Genomic DNA, 27,026 nt, shown 5'->3' on the forward strand with positions numbered 1-27,026 from the left:
CAGCAGCCAGCCCTGCCCTCGCTTTACCTGGCTGCAAAGTTTTAATAGAGGGAGGACAAGTGTGAAAGAATGGACTCTCTCAGGACCAGATGTGTGTACTTGGCACTGTTTTTCCTATGCTCACTGACAGTACAAAATGCTAGTTCTAGCCAGCACAATGGAACTACAGTGGACCACATGTTGTCTGGTTACAAGTGCAAGGAGGATTGTACCCCCCAGGGAGGTGCTGATGAGCTCTGCTGGGGGTATGAGAAGAGGTGCAGCAAGGAGAGGAGACTATTTGTGCCTCAATGTGAGGGACCAGCCAAACCTTGGTGAGCCGTGCAATAAGTTCGGTGTCATTTGTCTGTACTGTAGCTAGCTACTAAATTCAACTCACCAACAGACATGCTGATAGACTAGAGTCGTCTACACATTACATTTCTAGACCACCAAATTGAGCCTAACCCTTGTCATTACTAACAGTTTGAGGGGTCTAAACATTTCATTAATTTTTATCAGTAGCCATAAACACTGGCTAAAAACACTGGCTAACCCGACACAGTAGACTGGTTAACCCAAAATCTATTAATTTTGTTCAGCTCCTAAAATGTTACTTAGGTCCACAAATATTGAGGGCAAAGCAGAGGATTTCTGGAAACAAGGAGACTTTGGCTACGTCAAGAAAGAGATGGACTCTCTCACAACACTGTGCAAGCCTCAGGTTAAGGTGGGTGGGATGGGGAGCTCAAGTTACTCTGGTTATTCTATCTTGTCTCAGAATTATATTCATGGCTTGTTGGTGAATAGAGCTAGGGGAGTAATTCGCCCCATAATTATGACTATACAGTTGTGTTCCACTGTTAGCTACCTGGGTGGTACTGTTACTATTATGTAAATATAATAGACTGTCATTTTTATCTCTCCAGGGCGACTCTATGCTCAAGTGCTCTGAGAATATGAGGTACTGCAGAGCTAGGAACTTGTATATTGACTTTAGAAGATTCAAAGAAATGTCCAAAACTGAAGGAAAATACAAAAGGTAATTCAAAAATAACTGTAGCTACACGTATATCTCCTTAAATTCATTTACTTTATTTATGCAGTTTTCTCGAGGACATTTTCCAAGAGGGAGAGGTTGGAGGTCACTGCGATTTGAACTCTGACCTTTTACGTAGTCAGGGTGAGCATAAGTCTCCGCTACAGAGCTGGTACGCCGAGTTGGAGCGCTACACTAATCTGACATTCCAGCCCGGGAGGAGGGAGGGGTGTGATGAGGTGGTCACCAAGCCAACAGTCTTTATTAAACTGGATGCCGGTAATAAAGAGCATAGATTTTGAGTGTGGAGAGATTTTGAGTGTGGGGAGAAATATTACTTCTCCTAAAAATATCGACTATAGCTAGCTGGTGTCGACTATAACTAGATCTGATTTCTCTGTGTATACATACGTATGTACAGTATACTACTATTGGGTAAAGAATCTCTTTTATTGTGTGATAATTATACTATGCACCTGATACAATGTATGGTCATAGATATGGTTGATGCCACAGCAGTGTAGGTAGAGGTATTGTGAATCTGTTTACAATGCAGGTATCAACCTGTACCACCACTATTGTGACTTCTTCAACTTGTATGCTTCTCAGCACATTAATGGCTCCTTCTCTGACGACATCTTCATAGTCATGTGGGACACAGTAAGTCTACACAAAGAATATTTAGAAACAGCATAAACTACAATTAGTGTTGACAAGTGTCGTTAGGACCAAATATTTCACTCTTTCCTTGTCCGTTGCCCAAACTTCTTAGCCCAAGTTACCAATCAAAAATTCCGACTGAACGTTTTGAACTTCGATTGCCTGTAACTCTAGTTGGGTGGGACTGTCCATTTTCAGTTTTGTATTTGTAGCTCTTTCATAGCTCTATTCAATGATTTTCTATTGGGCCCAAATCTTCTGGGAAAGAAAAAGAAAGAAGCGTGGGCTATGTAGGTGTGTGCAACTAATTTGATAAATTGGCATCTATATCAATTCACCCACGCCCCCAGTATTATTGTATTTATATCTCCATAGTAACCCACGCTCCCCCCGTGCAGTCTTATCGTACCTATATGGACCTGTTCTCTGAGACGTGGAAAGCTTTCTCCAGACACCCTCTCAAGAGGCTCTCAGACTTTGAGGGGAAAAGAGTGAGTGGGTCGTTTGTTTGCTAATATTTGTTACCTCTGAAAGAATACTGTTCATCGAATTGTTTCATCTTTTATTTTAAGAGTCCCTAACTTTAGTCTCGAGTGTAGGTAGTCAGTAATCTGTGATATATATGTACAGTGTATATAGGACAACTTGCTACGTAAACGAATTTTGTATACTATTACGTATGTATTCAACTCTTTCAAATTTTTCTCTTCCTACTGATTTAACCTCTTGTCTATGTGACCCTTTTTGCTGTAGTTCAATGCAATGAGTCCTTCCCTCCATCGCTTCTCTCTACACAGGTGTGTTTCCGAGATGCCATGTTCCCACTGCTGGCTAGAATGCGACATGGTCTCTTCTACAACACATACCTAGTGCCTGGTTGCCATGGCTCCGGCCTCATGCAGGCATTTAGTAAACATGTGATTGATCGGCTAGGTATAGAGCAGTTGACCTCTGACCCTAGTAGAGTGAGAGTGACGCTGTTGTCTAGGAGTACCAAACACAGACGAATTGTGAATGAAGAGGAGGTATGTGGGAGGGAGGGTAGAGACGCTGTATACCAGAGGCTGAAGATTTTGTTTCTTCCTTTCGTTATTCTTCTACAGACGTGTTCTTCCATTTCTAGTCCATTTCTAGAACATTAGAACAAACAAGCCAGTAGTTTGGACAGTAGAATCGACCAGTAGAATGAAGTAGGCAGTTAGAGTAGACTACTTGTAATTCCATGAATTGAGATTACTAATTTTGATTTTGCATTATTTATGAACCTATCTCTGCAGTTGGTGTCAGCACTGAAGGGAGTACCGTACTTTGATGTGAACGTCGTAGACTACAAGGCAAAGTGAGTTCTTATAGATTGAACATATCAGACACGTACTGAAAACACAATCTCCCTCTTCAGAGTGTATCCATTTCTCAAACAAATCGAGGTAAGTCCACAGTTGTCAAAACTTCCAACCATTCTAACTCCATTCCACTCTTATGCCTAAATTACCCTACCCCCCCCCCCCTTACACACACACACACACACACACACACACACACACACACACACACACACACACACACACACACACACACACACACACACACACACACACACACACACACACACACACACACACACACACACACACACACACACACACACACACACACACACACACACACACACACACACACACACACACACACACACACACACACACACACACACACACACACACACACACACACACACACACACACACACACACACACACACACACACACACACACACACTCCACACACACACACACACATTCCACACACACAGACGAGCCACAACTCGGACATTTTCATGGGCATGCATGGCTCAGGACTGACTCACATGCTCTTCCAACCAGACTGGGCTGGAGTCTTCGAAATGTGAGCAGCCACAAAATTATTTACCAGAGCTGCATTGCATTTCCCTGTTTGTACATGCAATTATTCGTGGATTGCAAACGCTTCACAATTTCTATGAGGAGGATTATTAACAATGTTAGAAGCTATATAATTATATACATGTAGATAGTTTACAAGTTATTATTTTACATTAAAATATCCACAAAACATTATTGTGTTTTTGTTAGTAATATACAGCTGGGTAGGTCTGTTACTGTCTCCTTCGCTCCAGCTACAACACAGAGGACCCTCGGTGCTACCATGACCTGGCTAGACTGAGGGGGGTACGCTACGTCACCTGGGAGGACGGGGAGAAGGTGTGGCCAGAGGCAGAGGTGAGGGAGGGAGGGGCTCGATCATTAACCATTTTCTCAATAATTAGTCATTCTCCTGAAGACTATAATACAACGCACGTTGTTTACTCTAAGAAGGAATTGTGTAGTTAAAAAATTTGTTACAGCTGCAACAAAATTTAATAATGTTATTCTGTCGGATTACTAAAACAGTAAGCAATCTTTTTTGGTTGCATGTGTATATTGTGGTGGTATTCTTAATGCAAGCTATTCCCCAGTAATTATAACCACTAGGGCTGCCTGCCTTGCTAAGTGCAAGTGTGTCATTCCCAAACCTGAGATTTCAGCTATAGCTAGCGCATAATTAATGCATGGATGTGATTAACCCCCACACACACACACACACACACCCTCAGGGCAAGCACCCCCCCACCCACACACACACACACCCTCAGGGCAAGCACCCCCCCACCCACACACACACACACCCTCAGGGCAAGCACCCCCCACACACACACACACACCCTCAGGGCAAGCACCCCCCCCACACACACACACCCTCAGGGCAAGCACCCCCCCCCACACACACACACACCCTCAGGGCAAGCACCCCCCCCACACACACACACCCTCAGGGCAAGCACCCCCCCCACACACACACCCTCAAGGCAAGCACCCCCCCACACACACCCTCAGGGCAAGCATCCCACCCCCACACACACACACCCTCAGGGCAAGCACCCCACCCCCACACACACACACCCTCAGGGCAAGCACCCCACCCTGGGCACTCATCACGCCAAGTTCACTAACTACACTTTTGACCTCAAAGAGTTCATGAGAATAAGCACATCACTGGGGGAGGAGGTTCGACAACGGAAAATGGCCTATTTAGGAGCTAAAGACTCGACCATACATACTCATAATGAACTGTAGGGGAGCTTATAGTTTTTATATGCATGTCAGTATTATAACACACAAGGCATTTTTTTTATTTTTTTTTATTCAATAACCTGTACGTTATACAAAATAATAATTTATTTGGCATGATTGTACAAAACTTAAAAGGTTATATATAGGTTATATATAGTAACAGTTCATAGTTCATAGTTCATAGTTCATAGTTCGGGGAGGGGGGAGGATTGTTTAAGGGAAAGGAGAGTTGACCAGGTGGTCCAATATGTTCAGAGCCTGAGGGGAAATAAGTTATAACAGTAACCCCATGCACTCTTCATGCATAATAGTGATGTGTGCTTATTAAGTAGCAAGCAATTTGTACGCCATATATAGTTGTATGCTCAGAACAAGTGTAAGGTGGTGTACAAGTATATAGTTTAAAATCATTATGAGGAAGACAATAATTATTGTCCATCAATCGTTTAGTAAGGTATAGTTCATAGTCTTATTATAACAACTGCTTGCACTGCACTTAAATATATCTACTGCTCACTGCTATAGGCTGGTCCATGGGTACCATGTGTCCCGCTCCCTCCACCTGTACGAAGGAAAGCCCTCCACCACTCTTGACCTCCCCGATCACTTTTCCCTCTGCATCCTTCAACTGAACAAGGGATGCCTTCTCAAACGCTTCCTGGTTCTTCCATTTAGTCACGTTGGTCCACTCCGATCCCCCCAGATAGTTACAGATGTAGTCCTCCTTCCCGCTGTACACAACCACCCTCCGACCCTGGTCTAGGATGTAACCAGTAGCCGACTTGAAATCCTTGATCCAGTCACTCACCAAGCAACTGCAAACAACAGCTAGTGTGTACACTCCGTATACATAGTTACATCAGTACAGCTGTAATTATGTTAGGGCCTGTTTTACAAGAATCCCAGCAGCATAGAAAATTTAGCGTAATTTTTATTATGCTGTTAATTGCTACAAAAAGCTGTATGTGAATGTCCCTAAAGGCCAATTTTGCTCTAAGGTATAACGCTTGGTCAAAAAGTCCACCTGGAGACAAGGTTATGCACACTGTATCTGTATGTTACACGCGCAAATCTTAATTAAGCCCTGTTTACATGACACCTAATCCGGTCAAATCCGGATGAAAGGCCTCGTATAAACGGGGCTTTAGTTATAGCTACATAATAATTACAAAGAGGGGGGAATATTGAGCCTAAAAACCAGCAAATGGATTTCAACTCACCAGTAAGTGTATGCCTGTTGTACAGGACTCCCACGTGCGATTCACTCCCAGGTCTGCTTGGACATCTTTACGGTTCAAAAATGTGCCCACCTGACAAAAAAACACAAGTATTTTCAAGTATCCAGTCAATTATGTCTAGTACTGGTTACCCTGGATAAGTTGTAGCAGAGTGGAGGATCTTCGCACTTCTTGCGTATGTCGTACACATTGACACTGGAGTGATTAAAACAGGCAGTGATTGCTACACAAACCCCATACATGTACCTACCTAAGCAGGGTTAGAGGTTGGCCCAAATATGGCCCCCGCCACATGTTTACAGGATTTAAACAAATCGTTTGAAAGGTCTCTTTCTAAGGTTTCAGAAAATCCAAAAAAGATCATTGGTATAAAGTTATGGAATTTTAAATGATGCCACCTCCGCCCTCCTAAAATTTGGGGTTAAGTATTTTCCCCCTCTTGGACATCCTGAAATAAATCCTGCTAACCCTGATACACATGCCCCATACCCCATACCTACATGTGTGAAGACCCTGATACACATGCCCCATATCCCATACCTACATGTATGAAGACCCCATACCAACCTACGTCCCAAGTGAATTTCAGCAGCCTCCAATACAAACGTCTCAATAATCTGCAGTGTTCACGCAGCAATGAAATCTACAACTGTGTATAATTATAGGTATTATAATACTGGAAACAACTTCCAAAGTAAACTCAAAAGATGCGTTAATTGTTCTAGAACACAGGATAAGGGGGAAGGACTCAGCTGAAGCCACTCACCTGACATTCGGGGAAGGCAGCCAACCACACACCAGTGTCTATAAGCACTGCAAGAGAGAGAGAGGCATTCAGAGTTTAAAGAATTGCATGTCCTGGTATATGTACAGTACACTGACTCACTGTTACTCATGCTAGCTATACTCACACTTGCAGGCGTCGTACATGACACCGGCTATCTTGACTGTCGACTCGTTGATCAGCTTATTTTGCGAAGCAAACTATTATGTGAAATGTGAGGGTGAGGAGGGAAACAGTACGTGTCAATGATGTAACAGCTGGTTCATCACACGCACAGGTCAAATACACACATACTCTGTACAGGTCAACCAGGTCAAACTGAAAGTAGATACAGTAATTAATAATTTCAAATTGAGAGTTACTCAAAGATTGCTAGCAAAAACAAATTGAAACTTGATATAACGTACCTGTGCATATGCTTGGTACTGAATGTACGGGTCTACCCATCCGTTCCCAATGCCAATTCCCTTCAGATTCTTGACATAGACAGAGTTGCTCTCCAGGATGACCTGAGCAGTGGCAGGGACATAGTGCCCAGCTGCAAGGGGGGGAGGGAGGGGGAGGGAGGGAGGGAGGGGGAGGGGGGAGGGAGGGAGGGAGGAAGGGGGAGGGAAATACAGTAATCGAGAAATCATCTCACACAATTCCTTAAAACAAAGGTTGGCTGAGTGCATGGTTTTCAAAACAGTAAAATTTGTGTACTCTCAATGCTGTCAAGAAATGAAACAGAATTTAACAGCACAATGTACTTCTCCATTAACCACCCCTCACACACACCCACTCACCATAGCTCTCTCCCACAGGTCCACTAACACCCCCTCACACACACACCCACTCACCATAGCTCTCTCCCACAATGTAGAGGTCCAGGTTGGCATACTTAGGGTACAAAGCGTAAAACTCCTGTATCATAGTCCAGAGCTCTGTGCCGATGGTCTTCTCGTTAGTGACGTAACCCAGGGGACTAGTGACGTACGAGAACCCAGTGCCAACAGGCTGGTCAATAAACATCACGTTGGTAAATGAGTTCCAGCCTGGATGGAATGGAGCAAGTATAATCGATACATTGTATAGAACTTCTGGGGCCATTCTCAATTTAGTGCTTTAACGAGATTGGTATTTTATTCAAACAAATCAGCCTTCGAAAGTATCTACAAAGAGCACATTCTCCACAATATCAAGCTACCAATACAGCACTGTACAGATCCGAGGTCGACCTAATAACAATATTTCCTATAGCTATTAAATATTAAAAAGTACAATTAAATCACACAAAATGTAAAACAAAATTCAATGACTACACATGCTACCAGAGCGATGCTAAATTTTCTCCTCCAAACGCACCCACTCACCATATTTGTTGATCTCTGGTTCAGTCTTGCCCTCGGGAATAAGGAAGGGGCCATTCTCAACAAGGAGAGCCAGCATGCTTGAGCAGCCCGGCCCCCCAGTGAGCCACACCACCAGGGGGTCCTTCTCAGGGGTCTGACGACTCTCGAAGAACCAGTAGAACAAGTTCGCTCCATGAGTCTTATTCACCTGCACACATGGATAATGTATTACACCCATTGAATCCAGTTTTGTAAGACTTGTATCCTAGCCTAGGTAGTACAGTAGGCATGGTTAGTAGTAGAGCCTCACAGCCTAGCCAGCTTTGTGCGCTGAATACACTATCTCCGGTGGCACAATATACCTCAATGTATCCCTTGTGCTGTGTGACATTGTCTGGCCAGGGAAAGGCACAAGAGGCAAGGCAGGGCAGGAGCAAAAGCGTGGCAAACAGCAAACTAGAAGCCATCCTTCAATCCGTCTCTGTAGCTAGTTTATTTTTAGAGACATGTGCCATTTGGCTGAAGGCACACCCATCTAGAGCTAGAGCCACCCACACATTATGGTCAATTTTCTGCATTCTCGTGCAAAGGGCAAAAAATTATATAGCCATATAAAAATGAATTATTGGTGCAGGTAGTCTACAATAAATTGGTTATCACTTACTTGGTGTGTAAGGAAGATCCCCATCAAGCTTATAATAATTATTATATATCTTGCCACACCCACCCTGTGTGATAAGGATTATTAGGCAGCATTACCAATGAAAATTCAATTAAATCTCTAACAATCAGAATAATTCTTTTGGCCAAATAAATGTTTTTTGCAAATTCACAAATCCACATATTCCATAATCGCTAAGTGTTCGCTTTTGAACTCCAGCGTGATCTCTGTTGAAACACCTAACATAACATTCACAGAGCCGACGGAAATTGGCTAGCAGCTCAATCAGAAGAGGACATGATCCAACATAGAGTTGTAGATACATCAGAGATAGAGATTTAGAGAGACTGAGAGCCAGATCATCGGAAACATCAAATTGTTGACAATGAATACTAAGCTTCTTCAGAGATGAGTAGCAATCTGGATCTGTGGGTAACATGAGCCGGCGGCCATTGCCCGAATCAGGGAGGACAACAACGAATAGCTGTGTGAGGGAAGGCAAGTTGGGGAGAACAGTAGTTAGGTCGAGACATGAGCACACCCGCTTGTTGACTGTGATTTGTAAGTGTTGCAACATTCGGAAAGCTGGCAAGAGAATTTTGATTTGTAGAGGTACATTATGATCACAAAAGATACCACTTACAAACAAATTCATCCGTGCCAAACTGACATTCATACGAGAAACACAACGCTCATCAAAACGGCTCTTTGGATAGCTCACTGACAAGTAACGCAGTTTCCTCATCCTTGATAGGACCTCCCAGAGAGAAGACACATTCTCAATATTATGAATTCCCTGAATGTTCAGAGCAGCCAAACACGCACAATTTAAACTAATATCACTTAATCCTAGTAGACTCTGTAAAGCGTCTGTACAATCTTGAATATTAAGACACACCAGTTTTGGACATAACTCAGAGACCAGTGTAAGGTCAGCAGGAGATAACTTTTCTGTTCCAGCCAAGAACAGGGATTCAATGCTTGATGGCAAAAGTGACATCGTAATAGTACATGTAAGTACATTCAGAGATTCACTGCACACTATAGCACTGACAGGATCTTGATTGGAGGAGTTGCCACGAGATACAATCAAATCTGAGGAATGTAAGGCTGAGGAACAAACAGATGTGATTGGGCAAGTTAACAACTCAACATTCGGATACAATGACAAACTAACAATTGGATAATTGTTGACCACATTTCCAGCAATTGGGGAACTGTTTGGGTAGACAGACAACTGTGCTGGGTGGTCACTACTCGTTAGTTTGCGTAGAAAATAACCGTCTATGGAAGGATAGCAATGCAATATCAGATTCGAAGGCATATACCCACACATTTTCCAAGTATCCACAGCATCCACTGCATCCTCTGTATACATACGGAGTACTTGCAGACTTTTTGAAACTTTAGCAGCAATCATAGCACAACGTTCACTTCCCGTTACACTAAGGCAGTACAGGGATGGTAATTCACGCAGTAAAAGTTCAAGTGTGTTCACAAATAGGTATTTCGAGAATGTGCCAGTTAATGATATGTAGCGTATTTGCTTGCATTGACCGATTTGAGGGAAAAACCTTGTATTTGGAAACCTTTGTGACTCTGTTATCTGCACATATTGGACATACGAGCGAGACAGTCCCAGTGCTAGTCTAAGAGCTTTGAAATCTTGGTCTCTTCTGCGACAATTCTTCCACACCAGGGAACTCCAGGCATGAGGGTCACTGAGGAGAGAGTAGAACCTCTTACAGGAGATACGGAGACATAGCTTGTCATAGGCAGGCAGGTAGTCAGTGATATGGAGCAGTACTTCAGTAGGGAGGGAGAGCAGTATGGGACCGGGAATGTCCATGATTAATCTGATAATGAATAGAAACCTACAAAAACACAATACAAAAAGCCATGTGGGTGCAGGTGTGACACGGGGTTTTCCTAATGAAGGCAGCAGGACTGTTACACATTGTTACTCTATAAGAAGGAATTGTTAATCTGTTACAGCAGTAAAAAATGTTCTTCTACTGTATAATTGAATGCATGGATGTGATTAACATGCCCCCCCCCCACACACACACACCCTCAGGGCAAGCACCCCACCCTGGGCACTCATCACGCCAAGTTCACTAACTATACTTTTGACCTCGAAGAGCTCATGAGAATAAGCACATCACTGGGGGAGGAGGTTCGACAACGGAAAATGGCCTATTTAGGAGCTAAAGACTCGACCATACATACTCACAATGAACTGTAGGGGAGCTTTGACTTTTATAATTTTTACATGCATATCATGTCAGTACACAACGCATTTTTATTTTCACTTTATCCCAATAACTGTTGTACAAATAATCATTATTTTTGGTTTTATTTGGCATGATTGTTACGAAACTTATAATATAAGTGTTAGTAAAAAATTATTACAGTAAATGTGTTACAGTTCAAAGTTTATCTTCATGTTCACAGTTCGAGGAGGGGGGGGGGGGGAAGTTGCTCAAGGGAAAGGAGAGTTGACCAGGTGGTCCAATATGTCCAGAGCCTGAGGGGAAATAAATTACACAGCAGTGTAACCACAACACACAGACTATACACATACATGCATAGTACTACATATTCTCGGCAATTATAGCCTCTGCAATAACGTTGAGCGTGGACAGATATCCACCCACGCTCAACATTATTGCAGAGGCTAATTGCTAAATCGAGGCACGCGTGTCGTACTTCCTCTGACGTACTCTTCATAAACAACATTTGTAGTAAGGAAGCCATAGAGATCAAAGGAAAAACTGTGCTCAAAATGCCATAAACTACACTGAAGTGCTAACCCTGGCTTGTTGACATATAAAAACCAGAGGAGTGTTTAGTTACACAATAATAAAGAAGCAACAAACTACACTTCTAGAGATTACTTCAGCTGTAAATATGTAGATCTACCTCGAACAAAGGTCGCGTGTAGAGCTAGCCAACGCAAGTTCAAGCTTCTAGGTTTTGCTCACTTTTATACGACAACGAAGCTTTTAAAGCTATAGCTACAACTGTTCCAAGGTTGCAATGTGAGTACTCTATATAAGCTTCTAGCATTGCTATCATACAAACAAAGGCTTTGTTCTCGAGTCAAGGTTAGTTTATTGAAGGCCATTGCAGTCTCTCCAAAATCAGGAATAGTAATTTATGTTCATAGAAAGTTGCTATTCTACTTAGTAGTTAGCTCTACACTAGAGTAATAGCTATTGGTAGTCGCAAGAAGCTGCAAACTATAAACCAGTTATAATGCACCATTTACGCCCGTGCTCTATGGATATTATTGGCCTTGTGGAATTAAGGCATCATGTAGCACTCGGCTTCTCCTCGAGCTATACATGAGCTTCTCAAACTTCCGCTTGGCCAATAATATCCATAGAGCACTCGCAACGGTGGATTAACTAATACGTATAATTATAATTATTTATATATAATAACAATGCTCGTACTGCACTATAATTATTTGTAGTAATTATATATCTGCTACTCACTGCTAAGGCTGGTCCATTATAATAAGTTTGACCTATACATGGCTACTGTCACTGAGACTACTATAGGCTGGTCCATGGGTAAGTTGACGTATACATACATGTATGGTTACTGTATACTAGACTACTCACTGCTATAGGCTGGTCCATGGGTACCATGTGCCCTGCTCTCTCCACCTGTACGAAGGAGAGCCCTCCACCACTCTTGACCTGCCCAAACACTTCTCCCTCTCCATCCTGCCACGGAACAAGGGATGCCTTCTCAAACTCATCCTGGTTTTTCCACTGAGTCACGTTGGTCCACTCTGATCCCCCGAGATAGTTACAGATGTAGTCCTCCTTCCCGCTGTACACAACCACCCTCCGACCCTGGTCTAGGACTTTCCCAGTAGCCGACTTGAAGTCCTTGATCCAGTCACCAAGCAACTGCAAACAACAGCTGATGTATAAGTACAGCTATAATTATATTAGGGCCTGTTTTACAGACATCCCAGCAGCAAGGAACATGTAACCTTAATTATGCTGTTAATTGATACAAAAAGCTGCATGTGAATGTACTTGTCCCCATACGCCAATTTTGCTCTAATGTATAACGCTGGTCAAAAAAGTCCGCCTGGAGACAAGGCTACGTACACTCTATGTTCTACACACAATTTTAGCTCAATTTACGAAGTACATTGTACTATCAAGATGGGAGGATATTGAGCCTAAAAACCAGTTAGCGATATCAATAGACTTCAACTCACCAGGAAGTGTACGCCTGTCGTACAGGACTCCCATTTGCGATTCACCCCTAGGTCTGCTTGAACATCCTTACGGTTCAAAAATGTGTCCACCTGACAAAAAACAAACATTTTTTCAAGTATCTAGTTGATTACGCCTAGTACTGGTTACCCTGGAGAAGTCGTAGCAGAGTGGAGGATCTTCGCACTTCTTGCGTATGTCGTACACATTGATGCTGGAGTGATTAAAACAGGCAGTGATTTGCTACACAAACACCATACATGTACCTACCTAAGCAGGGTTAGAGGTTAAAAATGACAAATTATGGCCCCCGATGATTTAAACACATCATTTGGAAGGTTTCGCTTTCAGAAAATAAAAAAAATGTGGACATTAGAACGGTACAAAAGTTATGGAATTTTAAATGATGTCCCATCCTAAAATTTGGGGTTAAGTATTTTCCCCCCTTACACATACCCCATATCCTACATGTGTGAAGACCCTGAAACACACACCCCATACCCCATACCTACATGTGTAAAGACCCTGATACACATACCCCATACCCCATACCTACATGTGTGAAGACCCTGATACACATACCCCATATCCCATACCTACATGTATGAAGACCCCATACTTACCTACGTCCCAAGTGAAGCTTAGCAGCCTCCAACACAAACGTCTCAATAATCTGCAGTGTTCACGCAGCAATGAAATCTACAACTGTGTATAATTATAGGTATTATAATACTGAAAACAACTTCCAAAGTAAACTCAAAAGATGCGTTAATTGTTCTAGAACACAGGATAAGGGGGAAGGACTCAGCTGAAGCCACTCACCTGACATTCGGGGAAGGCAGCCAACCACACACCAGTGTCTATTAGCACTGCATGAGAGAGAGAGAGGGAGAGAGAGAGAGAGAGAGAGAGAGAGAGAGAGAGAGAGAGAGAGAGAGAGAGAGAGAGAGAGAGAGAGAGAGAGAGAGAGGGGGGGGGGGCATTCAGAGTTTAAAGAATTGCTTAATACATGTCCTGGTGTACGCACAGTAGTACAGTACACTGACTCAAGTGATAGGACTGTTACTCGTGCTAGCTGTACTCACACTTGCAGGCGTCGTACATGACACCGGCTATCTTGACTGTCGACTCGTTGATCAGCTTATTTTGCAAGGCAAACTATATATGGGAGAAAGAGGGAAAACAGTGTCAGTGATGTAACAGCTGGTTCATCCATATTGTTCATCACACGCACAGGTCAAACACACACATACTCTGTATAGAAAGGTCAAACTGAAAGTACGTGCACACAGTAATTGAACTTCAAATTGAGGGTAGTCAAATAATTATTGCTAGCAAAAAATTGAAACTTGATATAACGCACCTGTGCATATGCTTGGTACTGAATGTACGGGTCTACCCATCCGTTCCCAATGCCAATTCCCTTCAGATTCTTGACATAGACAGAGTTGCTCTCCAGGATGACCTGAGCAGTGGCAGGGACGTAGTGCCCAGCTGCAAGGGAGGGAGGGAGAGAGGGGAGGTAACTTAAGAGTAATCGAGAAATCATTTCACATAATTCCCGATTAAGGTTGGCAGTTGAGAGGTTTTTAAAACAGTAAATGTACTCTCAATGGAATATCCTGTCAAGAATTAAACAGAGAGCAAAATGTACTGTTGTCTCGAGACTCTTTCAGCACACTTTATTACATCACTAGAGTACTGCATTATCTTCTCCACTAACCCCCCTCACACACACACACACTCACCATAGCTCTCTCCCACAATGTAGAGGTCCAGGTTGGCATACTTTGGGTACAAAGTGTAGAACTCCTGTATCATAGTCCAGAGCTCTTTGCCGATGGTCTTCTCGTTAGTGACGTAACCCAGGGGACTAGTGACGTACGAGAACCCAGTGCCAACAGGCTGGTCAATAAACATCACGTTGGTAAATGAGTTCCAGCCTGGATGGAATGGAGCAAGTATAATCGATACATCTGACTGACAATGACACAAAAACATCTGCATTTGACATAACTTTTTCATAGTTCAAAATTTCATATACCATTGGATTCCTTGTTAAAAAGTGCTTCTATCTATATGCTTTAGCGGTGATAAGCTCCAACCAGCTAAAAGTTAGCATTTTCCATGTACAAGTCCTCCCTGGCACATACCAGTCAACCACATACAGTATAAAATGAAACCAAAAAATGACCATAGAACTTGCCTTTAGTGCATTAACAAGATTGGTTTAATAAATTCAGCCTTTGAAAGTATCTACAAAGAGCACATTCTCCACAATATCAGGGCTATCAATACTTCACTGTACAGATTTGAGGCCGACCTAATAACAATTGCCTATTAAATATTAAAATTTACATAGTAAAAAAAAACTAAGGCCACTCCAAGTGATACTCTGGTTTCTGGTCCTGAAGTTTTTCTAATTGCATACGGGTGGGCGGCTTTTCTCATTATGTCATTATCAATTTCACCTTATGAATCTCATTATTTTGCAAATGAATATCATTATCACACTATTTTGTACCACATGGACCATTCTGCGCATGCGTAGTAGAAATAATGAGATAGAAATCCAATAATGAGATAGAAATCCAAGAATAAAATCTGATGCGGGCGGTGGACCAGAAACCAGAGTATCACTTGGAGTGGCCTAAAGCTAAATTTTGATAATTCTCCATTCTCCTCCAAATGCACCCACTCACCATATTTGTTGATCTCTGGTTCAGTCTTGCCCTCGGGAATAAGGAAGGGGCCATTCTCAACAAGGAGAGCCAGCATGCTTGAGCAGCCCGGCCCCCCAGTGAGCCACACCACCAGGGGGTCCTTCTCAGGGGTCTGACGACTCTCGAAGAACCAGTAGAACAGGTTCGCTCCATGAGTCTTATTCACCTGCACACGTACATGAACGTGGATATAAACGCATTACACCCATCAAAATAAGCTTTTGTAAGACTTGCATCCTAGCCTAGCTTAGTACAGTAGGTAGATGTTAGAGCCTCAATAGCTTGCAGAGCCAGCTAGCCAGCTTTAATTTTGTACACTGAATTCACTAATATACATTTATATCTCTAGTGGTGTATGTAGTTACCTCAATGTATCCCTTGTGCTGTGTGACATTGTCTGGCCAGGGGAAGGCACAAGAGGAAAGACAGGGCAGGAGCAGAAGTGTGGCTAACAGCAAACTAGAAGCCATCTTAGCTTTTCAATAGACGTACGTACATGCATGTGACTAGTCTCGCGGGCCATACATCCAGGACATAATTTATTAACGGCTGAGCACGCCCACCTAGAGCCACCCACACATTAAATTAAACCACCACAATCTAGTCTATCATTGCATTCTTATTGGCTTCTGGCTGAATAATCTCAAATATCGACTTGAACATCAAATGTCATTGAAGACATTGAAGACTGGTTAACAAAACGCCCTAAAAACTCATTCTTTGGTAGTTCAAAAAGAAGGGAACTGTTTGGTACATCTTGACGTACAAATATATATACAGAGATGAAAGAGCTCGGGCCAGATCATCAGAAAAATCAAATTCTCGATACTTAGTAATCTGGATCAATGGGCAACTGTAGCAGGCCATGGTCAGAATCAGTGATGATAATACACAGCTGTGTGAGAGAAGGCAGGTTGGGGAGGATGTTGGTTAGGTCAAGTGTGGCCGAACGCATGTTGATATAATATAAGTGCTGCAACTTTCGGAAAGCTAGCAGGAGAATTTAAATTTGGAAGAGGTACATTATCTTAACATCACAAAAGATGTCAATTGCATCTGTGCCAACTGACATTCATACGAGAAACACAATGCTCATCAAAAGTGCTCTTAGCTACAGATGAATAGTTCACCGACATGTAACGCAGTTTCCTCATTCTTTACAGAGAGAATACAATATGAATTGAATATAGACGGATACTATATAGCTACACATGATCATAAAATACGGTACTCGAAAAGAAATGTCAAAATCAACCTAATCATCAACATTATCCAGTTTCGATTCCTCTTGCTCTAACTTGGAATACTTGGGTTCATTGTCAAGGTCGGTTCTTGGCCCTAGTTTTGAGTAAAGCACGATAATCTCGATGACGAAGGGAATGTGTGCAAGGACCATTATCAGTGTGAAGATAAACGTCCGCTTCTGCACTTTCTCGTACAAAGCATCCACTGTAGTTAGGAATATAGAACAGACAGCAAAGCGTCAGTTTGCAATGTTGAAGTGCTTAGTAAAATTGAAGGCTTGCATGAGTGCATGTTATTATTAGATCTACATCATTGCCTTACGTATTAGTGGTGAGACAGTTCGCATAATAAAGATTGTAGCTGACATACATCCAATGATAAAGCCCTGCAAGAGAAAATCATTTAATACACTGCAGTCGGCACATCATAATTATTGCATTAAATCAAGGGACTGATCATGCATTGACAATGGAAGTATAGATCCAGTTATCAAACTTACAACACAACATAATTTATGCAATGCGTAAAGTGTTGTCTAAACCATACTACTGGACATGATGTATAATTATTATAGGCCAAGACAAATGAGCAATTTTCAATGAGTAATGTAAAAATAATGTGCCTACTTGTAAGTGCTTGGGACTTTGGTTTGTTATTAATGCCACTATCGGCGGTAGTTGGAGTGAACTGGAGTAGACGAGCAATCCCATGCCTATAGAGAACTGAGGGAAATTGAGTGTCTGGCTCACGCTCCTACAGATGGGCTGGCAGTCTTCACATTCCTTCTTGGTGATTGTGGACGAGGGTATCCAGTGACACTGGTGACCAGTCACATTCGCCTCAATGCAGCTGTTTCGAGCTATGAAGTACAACGTTTTTGGTAGTACAGTGATGCTTTCGATTTCAGGAGTTGAAATTTCAGGAGAATTTTGTTGTGAAATTTGATTGTGTGGTAAATGAACACAAACTATCATATGACTTTCGCTAGAATTGCACTTATACAAATCTTCAGAATCCAACTTCACATTTATATCAGAAAACAATGGATAGTGTACACAAGGAGTTGAAAGATCACATAAGCAATCTTGTACCTGATGACAAAGAAATTTACTCGTCATTCCAAAGTTAGTATGAAATAATGGGCCGTCACCAACTTTAACATCAAGATTAGACGAGAATTGTATGCTTTTCAGTTTTGGCAAAGATGTACTCATCGATTGTGATGTGATATTCCTGAGACTTTCGTTAGGTAACAGAAACTTGTAGTAATCAGTAATATCAGGATGATGGAATGGACTGTACTCTGTGCATGGATCGTAGGGTATAGCTTGAAAATCAGTCAACAGAAGATAACCAGTTACGGTGGTCAGAATTCCTACTAGTGTAATTCCCTGGTTGGAGAGCCGTGCACACTGGAAAATCAGCCTATATGATGTAGAGTATTGTTAGCATAGATATCATGCAAGAAATTGTCCCAATTACAATTAATTGAGGCCATGCAGGATTCAATCTGTACTAAAAACCCACAAGCATGCAGCAAACGGTATTCTCAAAATGTTGTCATAAATACACATGCAGCTCACAATGATATTGCTCCACCAAACTGTAGTAGTCCAAGTACAAGGAAAATGTACGAGGTATCTCTCTCATTTATTCCAAAGGAATCACTTGCTATGGGATTAAGAAGTGTTTGAATCACAGCATATCTAGTTCGTTCAGTGAATGAGAGCACGAGCAGACTAAGGATAATGTGATAAAGGTTAAGAAAATGTTACACCTGTTATAAGGTACATAAAGTGCATGCATGCCAAGCACACAGATAAGCAAACACTTATACTAACAACTGAAGATGCTCTGAAAAGCACTTACCATGTGCACGTTGGCGCGATTACGTATAGTATATAGCAAGTGTAAGCCTCAGGCCCGGATATAGGGGGTGAGTTTCAGGGGTTGCAACCCCCCAAACACTCAAAAAAACTAGCTCAACCTACACTTGTGTGCTTGTGGCTAATGAGCACTTACAAGCTGTGAACTATGAAGTATTAGTATCTGTTGACATGAGTACAAGTCCAGGACACACTAAGTAGTAAATACACATTCATTCCACACATACCATTCACAGTATACATGACAAGGTACCTAGCTGTAGTAGACAGCAGTATACTTTGTGCACGTTTACTATGATGTCAATTTCAACTAAGTGGGCGTGAAAGAGTGTGTGGTCAAACAAGTTGCGCGCGCGCTAACACACGCTTTTGTTTTATAACCCCCCTATAAATTTTTGGCTGGATATCCACCCCTGAGCCTCATGGCACAAAATAACTTTTATAGCGATATTAAATTGAATATAGATTCTATACTATTGTTGGCACATTCGTACACGACAGGCCACTTGTTCTCTTTTCCCGGCCTGGAATTGCATGTCTATATAATGATCTAAAGCCACGACGATCATGTGTCGCCTTTCGAGGATTGCCTACAACTTTCAAGTATAGAATAGTGTATTATTTTTCAACCACTGTTTTATCGCAGTTAAAGTATCCTCGTTTCCAGGCCAAGTTGTCTCTAAAATAACGCTAGGTTGCCAACTATTCTTTACCAGGCCTAGCGACCTAACGTAATTTTAAGACAACTCGGCCTGGTCGTGAGTCAAGGCTACGGTTATAAAGCACACACACACACACACACACACACACACACACCCACACAGCCGCAAACTTACAGACACAAATCACTTTAATTATTCCCTGCTGCGCATGCGCGCACACATGGGTAATAATTATAAGCATAGCCTTTCAATGACATGCACCATTAGCTATATACATTTACCATGATATGCACATTCTAATGTGTTACTTATCAATACACACTGAGTAGGATATAAATAGTGGTAGCAGACCAACTCCGCCACAAGCTTTGATCGTTGACCCTTCTTTTTCTTTGGGACAATGCATACACTGATCCACTCTGACTCTCTTCCATTTCATTTCACCACGAAACATTACCACAAGAAGAAGCAAGGCTGCCACTCCGTAGGCAACGTTAAACCATCCAATGGCTTTGAACTGGTTTATGTACTCAAACTGAGCAAATATTACGGCAGCACCTGCATGCAAAATGTCTCTGTTAATGTCTATAATAATACACACTGATGTATGTATAAGACTTGTACATGCTGTCATGCACTGTATGAAGCAATCACCAGATCCAATGATGAATCCAGTGCTGTACCCAAAAGCTATAGTCACAAATAGCATATTTCTAGTTTTTTCGACAGATTTTTCATCAGTTTTTATTCCTAACTTTTTCTGTGTCTCAACATATTCTTCACTACTGCTTGAGAAATAGGCAAAACTTAGCGTTACCAAGGATCCTAAGATGTATCCTGCCAACAGTCTTGATATCATGATCAACCATCCTTGACTAACAACACAATAAATGATGTAGCTCAATATATGAGTTACGAAAGTGATCGCCCACAAGTACCAGTAGGGAACGTATCCCACAAGAACACCCGACACAAACCCTCCAACCATTCCTCCAAACTCGAATCCTGCAATCAGGAGTGAGTAAAATGTTTCTGTCTCCCCAAGTCCTGGCTCAAGCTGAAAAATGAGAACACATTCAGAGCAAAATCATGGTTGAAGTAACATGTGTATGCATGCATGCAGGTGATTGACTTGTAATAGCTGCCTAATGGAGTGTGTTCAACACATACTCGGGGATCACGTTTCGTAATTGAGACTGAGTGCTTGTAAACCGCAGCCCTGTATTGCGTACCGTATATGTGCTTGATCAAAGGCCGCTCAATAGTAGCCCGGCTCCTTTGCTAGAAAAATGAAGCATTTAGTAGCCTGAGTACTGAGGCTAATTGCATTGATCTATGCAACTGTTACAACAGTAGACAAGCCAGTTTGATCCAGGAACACGCCAGATCATTAATTTAGAGCTAGTGGCATGCAAAATTGACTGTGCACGCGTGCAGCAGCATGCTTTGCGGTGACCGCCCACTTGCATGTCATTTCATGTCCTATAAGAGTATTTATGTACCTGGAACAAAACCTGGTAATGCAGTGGTGCCCAACCGTACGTGAGCGTCCAGGGTGGGCTACGCCCAACTACACCTAAACTGTGCCATATGGCAGATTGATATTGGCACACTGTTTCCTTGATCTCAGAAGTCAATGTAAATTGATATCCTGGCAACATACTTTTCACAGAGACACTCATGCATACCAAAAAAGAGCACGTCAGAGTGACTGCTCATGCATTCTTGGATTATAGCAATAGCAAATAGGGAGAACCTGAAGAACTGAGTTTTATTCACAATGTCAAATCGTACATCCCAGAATATTACTCGTGCCACAGAAATGCACCCTGCAGGACGTATTAATCACAGCACCTCACAGGCAGACAACTCAGGTTCTAGCTATATAGTTTATACCTTTTTATATGTTTCATTTTTTATCTGCTGCACGTTTGGATTAGTGACAAACTGATGAAAAGAAGAAGAAATGCCAATCTGACTAACGGAGCACAGTGGGACCATCAGGAGAATGAACAGCCAGTTAAACCTGAGTCTCCACAGCTCCTTCTTTAGTGGGTCCATCCTATAGTCTCGCACCAGCCTTAATTAAAATTAGTCTCATGAATCAGCCGCCGTTCCAATAGTGGTCACTACCTAGTCTCATGGATCAGCCCCCTCAGGAGGGGGCTGATCCATGAGACTAGCTAGCTACCTATACCTAGGACAGACAAAAAACAACGATTGTTGTTAAAAAGATCGATGCCAAACAAGTCCAAGTCTAAAATTAATAGCTGCATCAGCATGCAGAGCCTTGCACATATGCAGCTCTCTTCTCACTCTCGTGGACCAGCCATTCCTCTTGCTCTAACTTGGAATGCGAATGCTAGACTCTGCCACCCACACATAATTATTATACATTACAATAATTTATTTATAATTTACAAGAGTGCTGCACGTGAGACACGGGTAACCCATAACCCATAGCCTCGATTCCAGGCCGCATTTTATTTGCCCTGGAATCGATACTAGTCTTAACTTGAGATTGCATAAAGTTATTACGACTAATTAATTTTCTCTTCGACATGTACATGTATTAATGATGTTTCGAGGTGGTGTTGGTGATCGGCGAGATCAAACCGTTCTCCTCTCCAAAGCGTTTTCCTTGCTGTCCGCCGTGCAACAGTCAGAACAGTCCCTGAGTCCTAGGCCCTGATAAATTATGCTCGGAATAATTGTGCATAATAGGTGTCTAAGGGAATAAGAAAATGTGCCTATTATAATAATATGTTCATTTTTCATTATACATTAAGTTTTGCATAACGATGGGCTCCACTTTAAGATGTAGATTAATACTATAGCTACACATGATCTTAAATACGGTACTCCAAAAGAAATATTAAAATCAACCTAATCATCAACATTATCTAGTTTCGATTCCTCTTGCTCTAACTTGGAATACTTGGGTTGATTGTCAAGGTCGGTTCTTGGCCCTAGTTTTGAGTAAAGCACGATAATCTCAATGACAAAGGGAATGTGTGCAAGGACCATTATCAGTGTGACGATAAACGTCCGCTTCTGCACTTTCTCGTACAAAGCATCCACTGTAGTGGAATAGAACAGACAACAAAGCGTCAGTTTGCAATGTTAAAGTACTACTTAGTAAAATTGAAGGCTTGCAGGAGTGCATGTTATTATTACATCATTGCCTTACGTATTAGTGGTGAGACAGTTCGCATAATAAAGTTTGTAGCTGACATACATCCAATGATAAAGCCCTGCATAATTTTAAAAGAAAATACACACAGTCGTTACCTGCAAGGGACTGATCATGCATGCAATGGAAGTATAGATCATAGATCCATGCATACTGCATGATGACTTACCACCAACATAATTATGCAATGCGTAGGGTGTTGTCTAAACTACTGGACATAATTATGATGTATAAATGAGCGATTTCCATGCATAGAGTACTGTAAAAATAAGGTGTGTACTTGTAAGTGCTTGGGACTTTGGTTCGTTATTAATGCCACTATCGGCGGTAGTTGGAGTGAACTGGAGTAGATGAGCAATCCCATGCCTATAGAGAACTGAGGGAAAGTGAGTGTCTGGCTCACGCTCCTACAGATGGGCTGACAGTCTTCACACTCCTTCTTGGTGATTGTGGACGAGGGTATCCAGTGACACTGGTGACCAGTCACATTCGCCTCAATGCAGCTGTTTCGAGCTATAAAGTACAACGTTTTTGGTAGTACAGTGATGCTTTCGATTTCAGCAAATTCCGGAGTTGAAATTTCACGCGAGTTTTGTGGTGAAATTTGATCGTGTGGTAAATGTACACAAACTATCATATGACTTTCGCTAGAATTGCACTTATACAAATCTTTAGAATCCAACTTCACATTTATATCAGAAAACAATGGATAGTGTACACAAGGAGTTGAAAGATCACATAAGCAATCTTGTACCTGATGACAAAGAAATTTACTCGTCATTCCAAAGTTAGTATGAAACAATGGGCCATCACCAACTTTAACATCAAGATTAGACGAAAATTGTATGCCTTTCAGTTTTGGCAAAGATGTACTCATCGATTGTGATGTGGTATTCCTGAGACTTTCGTTAGATAACGGAAACTTGTAGTAATCAGTAATATCAGGATGATGGAATGGACTGTACTCTGTGCATGGATCGTAGGGTATAGCTTGAAAATCAGTCAACAGAAGATAACCAGTTACGGTGGTCAGAATTCCCACTAGTGTAATTCCCTGGTTGGAGAGCCGTGCACACTGGAAAATCAGCCTATATATGATGGAGAGCATTGTTAGATAATCATACTTGACTGTCCCAATTACAATTACTATTGAGGCCAGGAGTACTAAAAACCCACATGAAATGTATGCAGCAAATAGCGTTCTCAAAAATTAATGTTGTCATAAGTACAAATGTAGTGTCACTGAGCTCACAATGATATTGCTCCACCAAACTGTGGCAGTCCAAGTACAAGGAAAATGTACGAGGCATCTCTCTCATTTATTCCAAAGGAGTCACTTGCTATGGGATTAGCAAGTGTTTGAATTACAGCATATCTAGTTCGTTCAGTGAGCGAGAGCACGAACAGACTAAGGATAATGTGATAAAGGTTAAGAAAATTTTACACTCCGGCGGCCAATCTTTACCATGCAGGCTTATAGCTATAGTATAGTGTGACCTAGTGTTCTTTTAGAGACAACTCGGCCTGGGGACGAGGCTATACAGTTCATAAAAGTGTATATTTCTCTCAAACAGCTCATTTTTGCATGCACATGCACACGGCCACCTACAGACTGACACACCAATCACTCTACCAGCTGTGCAATAATTATAAGCTTAGCCTTTCATACAATGACACCATTAGCTATAATTATTATTATTATGAGATGCACATTCTATATCAATACACACTGAGTAGGATATAAATAGTGGTAGCAGACCAACTCCGCCACAAGCTTTGGTTGTTGACCCTTCTTTTTCTTTAGGACAACGCATACACTGATCCACTCTGACCCTCTTCCATTTCATTTCACCACGAAACATTACCACAAGAAGAAGCAAGCCTACCACTCCGTAGGCAACGTTAAACCATCCAATGGCTTTGAACTGGTTTATGTACTCAAACTGAGCAAATATTACGGCAGCACCTGCATGCAAAATGTCTCTGTAATATACATCAGTGCATGTGTATAAAGATAACTTGTAAAGTCACTGTATGAAAATATTGTAAACAATCACCAGGTCCAATGATGAATCCAGCGCTGTACCCAAAAGCTGAAGCCGTAAACAGCATATTCCTAGCTTTTTCGACAGATTTTTCATCAGTTTTTATTCCTAACTTCTTCTGTGTCTCAACATATTCTTCACTACTGCTTGAGAAATAGGCAAAACTTAGCGTTACCAAGGATCCTAAGATGTATCCTGCCAACAGTCTTGATATCATGATCAACCACCCTTGACTAACAACACAATACATGATGTAGCCCAATATATGAGTTACGAAAGCGATTGCCCACAAGTACCAGTAGGGAACGTATCCCACAAGAACACCCGACACAAACCCTCCAACCATTCCTCCAAACTCGAATCCTGCAATCAGGAGTGAGTAAAATGTTTCTGTCTCCCCAAGTCCTGGCTCAAGCTGAAAAATGAGAACACATTCAGAGCAAAATCATGGTTGAAAAAATGGTGTAACATGTGACTGCATACATGCATGCAGGTGATTGACTTGTATAATAAGCCCCATTTACACTAAGCCTTTAATCCAGGTTGGAATCCGGATTAAACTTATTCGCATTCGTGTGAAATGGCCCTTATCCGGGTTCTAATCCGGATTAGCCAACCCACTTCTGGAGATGGTGCGGATTGTGTCAGAAGCGGTTTAGCTGTACATGTGAGTAAACACAAAGGGCTAATTCTGAGGTGTTGTACAGGATTAGGTGTCTGTAAATGGGCTATAGCTGCTTAGTGACGTGGATCAAATTTCACACAAATATTTTAATTGTATTAGACAGTTGCTTAATGACTGTTGTTATTGTATTTGTGTGTTAAATGAGTTTAAAGTTAACTGTTTGGAAACTATTCAAAGCGCTAAGCATGGGCATCGGAATCAATGTTATAGCATAGAGAGCGGCGTATGGCTTTTACGTATTGCCCTATAGACACAGCTATATAATCTTTATATGTAGAGTCTACACATCTAGATAGGGAGATAATTTCAAGTCTAATCCCCATGCACCTATATTCCTAGTAGGGGGGGGGGGGGGGGAGCATTATAGAAACAGGTTTTGCATGGCAATCTTAGATTCTATTGAGGCCATTTAAAGTTATGGTTAAAAGATTAGAGGCAGTGCAAAGATCTATATACAACACTAACTGGCGTACAAGATGTAGTCTTTTAAGTTTACTGGCCTCAGACGGCACTAATGTGTGTCCACTATACAAAATAATTCCTGGCATTAGTTCGTTGTGAAGTTTAAAGGTCACAAACTACCAACTGCCAACCGTGCCAACTACCAACTGCCAACTAGCAACTAGGCATTTGAACTACCGTATAGCGGGTAATTTTCGGGGGACAAAATATTCGTGGTTCAGCAATATCGTGGGTAATATTTTCGTGGTAGCTGCTTGCACTGCAGGTAAAGGTAGGCAAGGTCGCTTCATTCGTGGGTAAAATATTCGTGGTCAGACCTCAAACCACGAAAACCACGAATATTTTGCCCCACGAAAATTACACGCTATACGGTATCAAGTAGCAAATGCGAACTACCAACTACGCGGTTGAACTATCAAGTAGCAACTGCGAACTACTAACTAGGAACTATCAACTAGAGTAGCACTCAGGGCCACCGTAAAAAAGAGAATGACTGCTCAGTCTTGGACTATAGCAATACAGGGAGAATGAGTTTTATTCTATGCTACATTGCACAATGTCGAGTTGTACATCCCCGAATATTACACTCGTGCCACAGAAATGCACCAGGACGTATTAATCTAATTATAGAAAATTAATTATATATCCACTCATGCAGACAACTCAGATTCTAGGTAGTTTATACCTTTTTATATGTCTCATTTTGTATCTGCTGCACGTTTGGATTAGTGACAAACTGGTGAAAAGAAGAAGAAATGCCAATCTGACTAACGGAGTACAGTGGGACCATCAGGAGAGTGAACAGCCAGTTAAACCTGAGTCTCCATAGCTCCTTCTTTAGTGGGTCCATCAGGACCGCGTGAGGAGAATAGTAGTACTACTATCGAGGCTACAATAGAAATTAAATCTCGCTCTAGAGCTAAGTGAGTTGCAGCAGATATTATTATGGCTGCGCCTTCCTGGAATGCATGAGATTAATCTACACATGCGCAGTGATTGCATGGAACAACAGGGTTTTCCCAGATAATTATAGGGAAATCCC

The 27,026-nt window shown here is 41.9% G+C and overlaps 6 protein-coding genes across 8 annotated transcripts; 1 reads left to right on the forward strand and 5 right to left on the reverse strand.

Moving 5' to 3' along the window:
- The first annotated feature begins 58 nt into the window (after positions 1-58).
- On the forward strand, positions 59-4,945 carry LOC135342667 (EGF domain-specific O-linked N-acetylglucosamine transferase-like). Its single transcript, XM_064539467.1, has 12 exons — positions 59-314; positions 601-709; positions 909-1,021; positions 1,086-1,297; positions 1,575-1,678; positions 2,077-2,169; positions 2,476-2,703; positions 2,956-3,017; positions 3,078-3,105; positions 3,493-3,584; positions 3,835-3,937; positions 4,664-4,945. Exons 1-12 carry the CDS (start codon positions 70-72, stop codon positions 4,829-4,831), a joined length of 1,557 nt encoding a protein of 518 aa, XP_064395537.1. The 5' UTR covers positions 59-69; the 3' UTR covers positions 4,832-4,945.
- LOC135342489 (serine carboxypeptidase S10 family member 1-like) lies at positions 4,912-8,717 on the reverse strand. Its single transcript, XM_064539219.1, has 11 exons — positions 8,544-8,717; positions 8,203-8,389; positions 7,690-7,884; positions 7,258-7,388; positions 6,978-7,050; positions 6,833-6,879; positions 6,634-6,683; positions 6,198-6,261; positions 6,049-6,138; positions 5,346-5,687; positions 4,912-5,086 (listed from the first exon to the last, which is right to left on the reverse strand). Exons 1-11 carry the CDS (start codon positions 8,646-8,648, stop codon positions 5,042-5,044), a joined length of 1,329 nt encoding a protein of 442 aa, XP_064395289.1. The 5' UTR covers positions 8,649-8,717; the 3' UTR covers positions 4,912-5,041.
- A 252-nt stretch (positions 8,718-8,969) lies between these two features.
- LOC135342490 (uncharacterized) lies at positions 8,970-10,722 on the reverse strand. The gene has a single exon (XM_064539220.1). It carries the CDS (start codon positions 10,689-10,691, stop codon positions 8,970-8,972), a length of 1,722 nt encoding a protein of 573 aa, XP_064395290.1. The 5' UTR covers positions 10,692-10,722.
- A 444-nt stretch (positions 10,723-11,166) lies between these two features.
- Positions 11,167-16,321, reverse strand: LOC135342699 (serine carboxypeptidase S10 family member 1-like). Its single transcript, XM_064539510.1, has 11 exons — positions 16,172-16,321; positions 15,786-15,972; positions 14,832-15,026; positions 14,447-14,577; positions 14,169-14,241; positions 13,906-13,952; positions 13,707-13,756; positions 13,234-13,297; positions 13,086-13,175; positions 12,472-12,765; positions 11,167-11,369 (listed from the first exon to the last, which is right to left on the reverse strand). Exons 1-11 carry the CDS (start codon positions 16,274-16,276, stop codon positions 11,325-11,327), a joined length of 1,281 nt encoding a protein of 426 aa, XP_064395580.1. The 5' UTR covers positions 16,277-16,321; the 3' UTR covers positions 11,167-11,324.
- Positions 16,322-16,939: 618 nt separating this feature from the next.
- LOC135342628 (uncharacterized) lies at positions 16,940-21,965 on the reverse strand. 3 transcript variants are annotated; one of them, XM_064539420.1, is made up of 8 exons: positions 21,496-21,630; positions 20,832-21,428; positions 20,254-20,656; positions 19,932-20,157; positions 18,635-18,799; positions 17,678-18,476; positions 17,373-17,436; positions 16,940-17,255 (listed from the first exon to the last, which is right to left on the reverse strand). In XM_064539420.1, exons 3-8 carry the CDS (start codon positions 20,585-20,587, stop codon positions 17,062-17,064), a joined length of 1,782 nt encoding a protein of 593 aa, XP_064395490.1. In that variant the 5' UTR covers positions 20,588-20,656; positions 20,832-21,428; positions 21,496-21,630; the 3' UTR covers positions 16,940-17,061. The 3 variants fall into 3 exon arrangements, with proteins under 3 accessions (XP_064395490.1, XP_064395488.1, XP_064395489.1); XM_064539418.1 differs by lacking the exon at positions 20,832-21,428 and having other exon boundaries at positions 21,496-21,965; XM_064539419.1 differs by having other exon boundaries at positions 20,832-21,639.
- A 441-nt stretch (positions 21,966-22,406) lies between these two features.
- On the reverse strand, positions 22,407-26,958 carry LOC135342626 (uncharacterized). The gene is made up of 7 exons (XM_064539416.1): positions 26,670-26,958; positions 24,850-25,252; positions 24,533-24,758; positions 24,045-24,209; positions 23,073-23,880; positions 22,790-22,853; positions 22,407-22,679 (listed from the first exon to the last, which is right to left on the reverse strand). Exons 1-7 carry the CDS (start codon positions 26,832-26,834, stop codon positions 22,486-22,488), a joined length of 2,025 nt encoding a protein of 674 aa, XP_064395486.1. The 5' UTR covers positions 26,835-26,958; the 3' UTR covers positions 22,407-22,485.
- Between the last annotated feature and the right edge of the window lie 68 nt (positions 26,959-27,026).

Source organism: Halichondria panicea, chromosome 10 (assembly GCF_963675165.1).
Source record: "Halichondria panicea chromosome 10, odHalPani1.1, whole genome shotgun sequence".
In the NCBI taxonomy this organism is placed as follows: domain Eukaryota; kingdom Metazoa; phylum Porifera; class Demospongiae; order Suberitida; family Halichondriidae; genus Halichondria; species Halichondria panicea.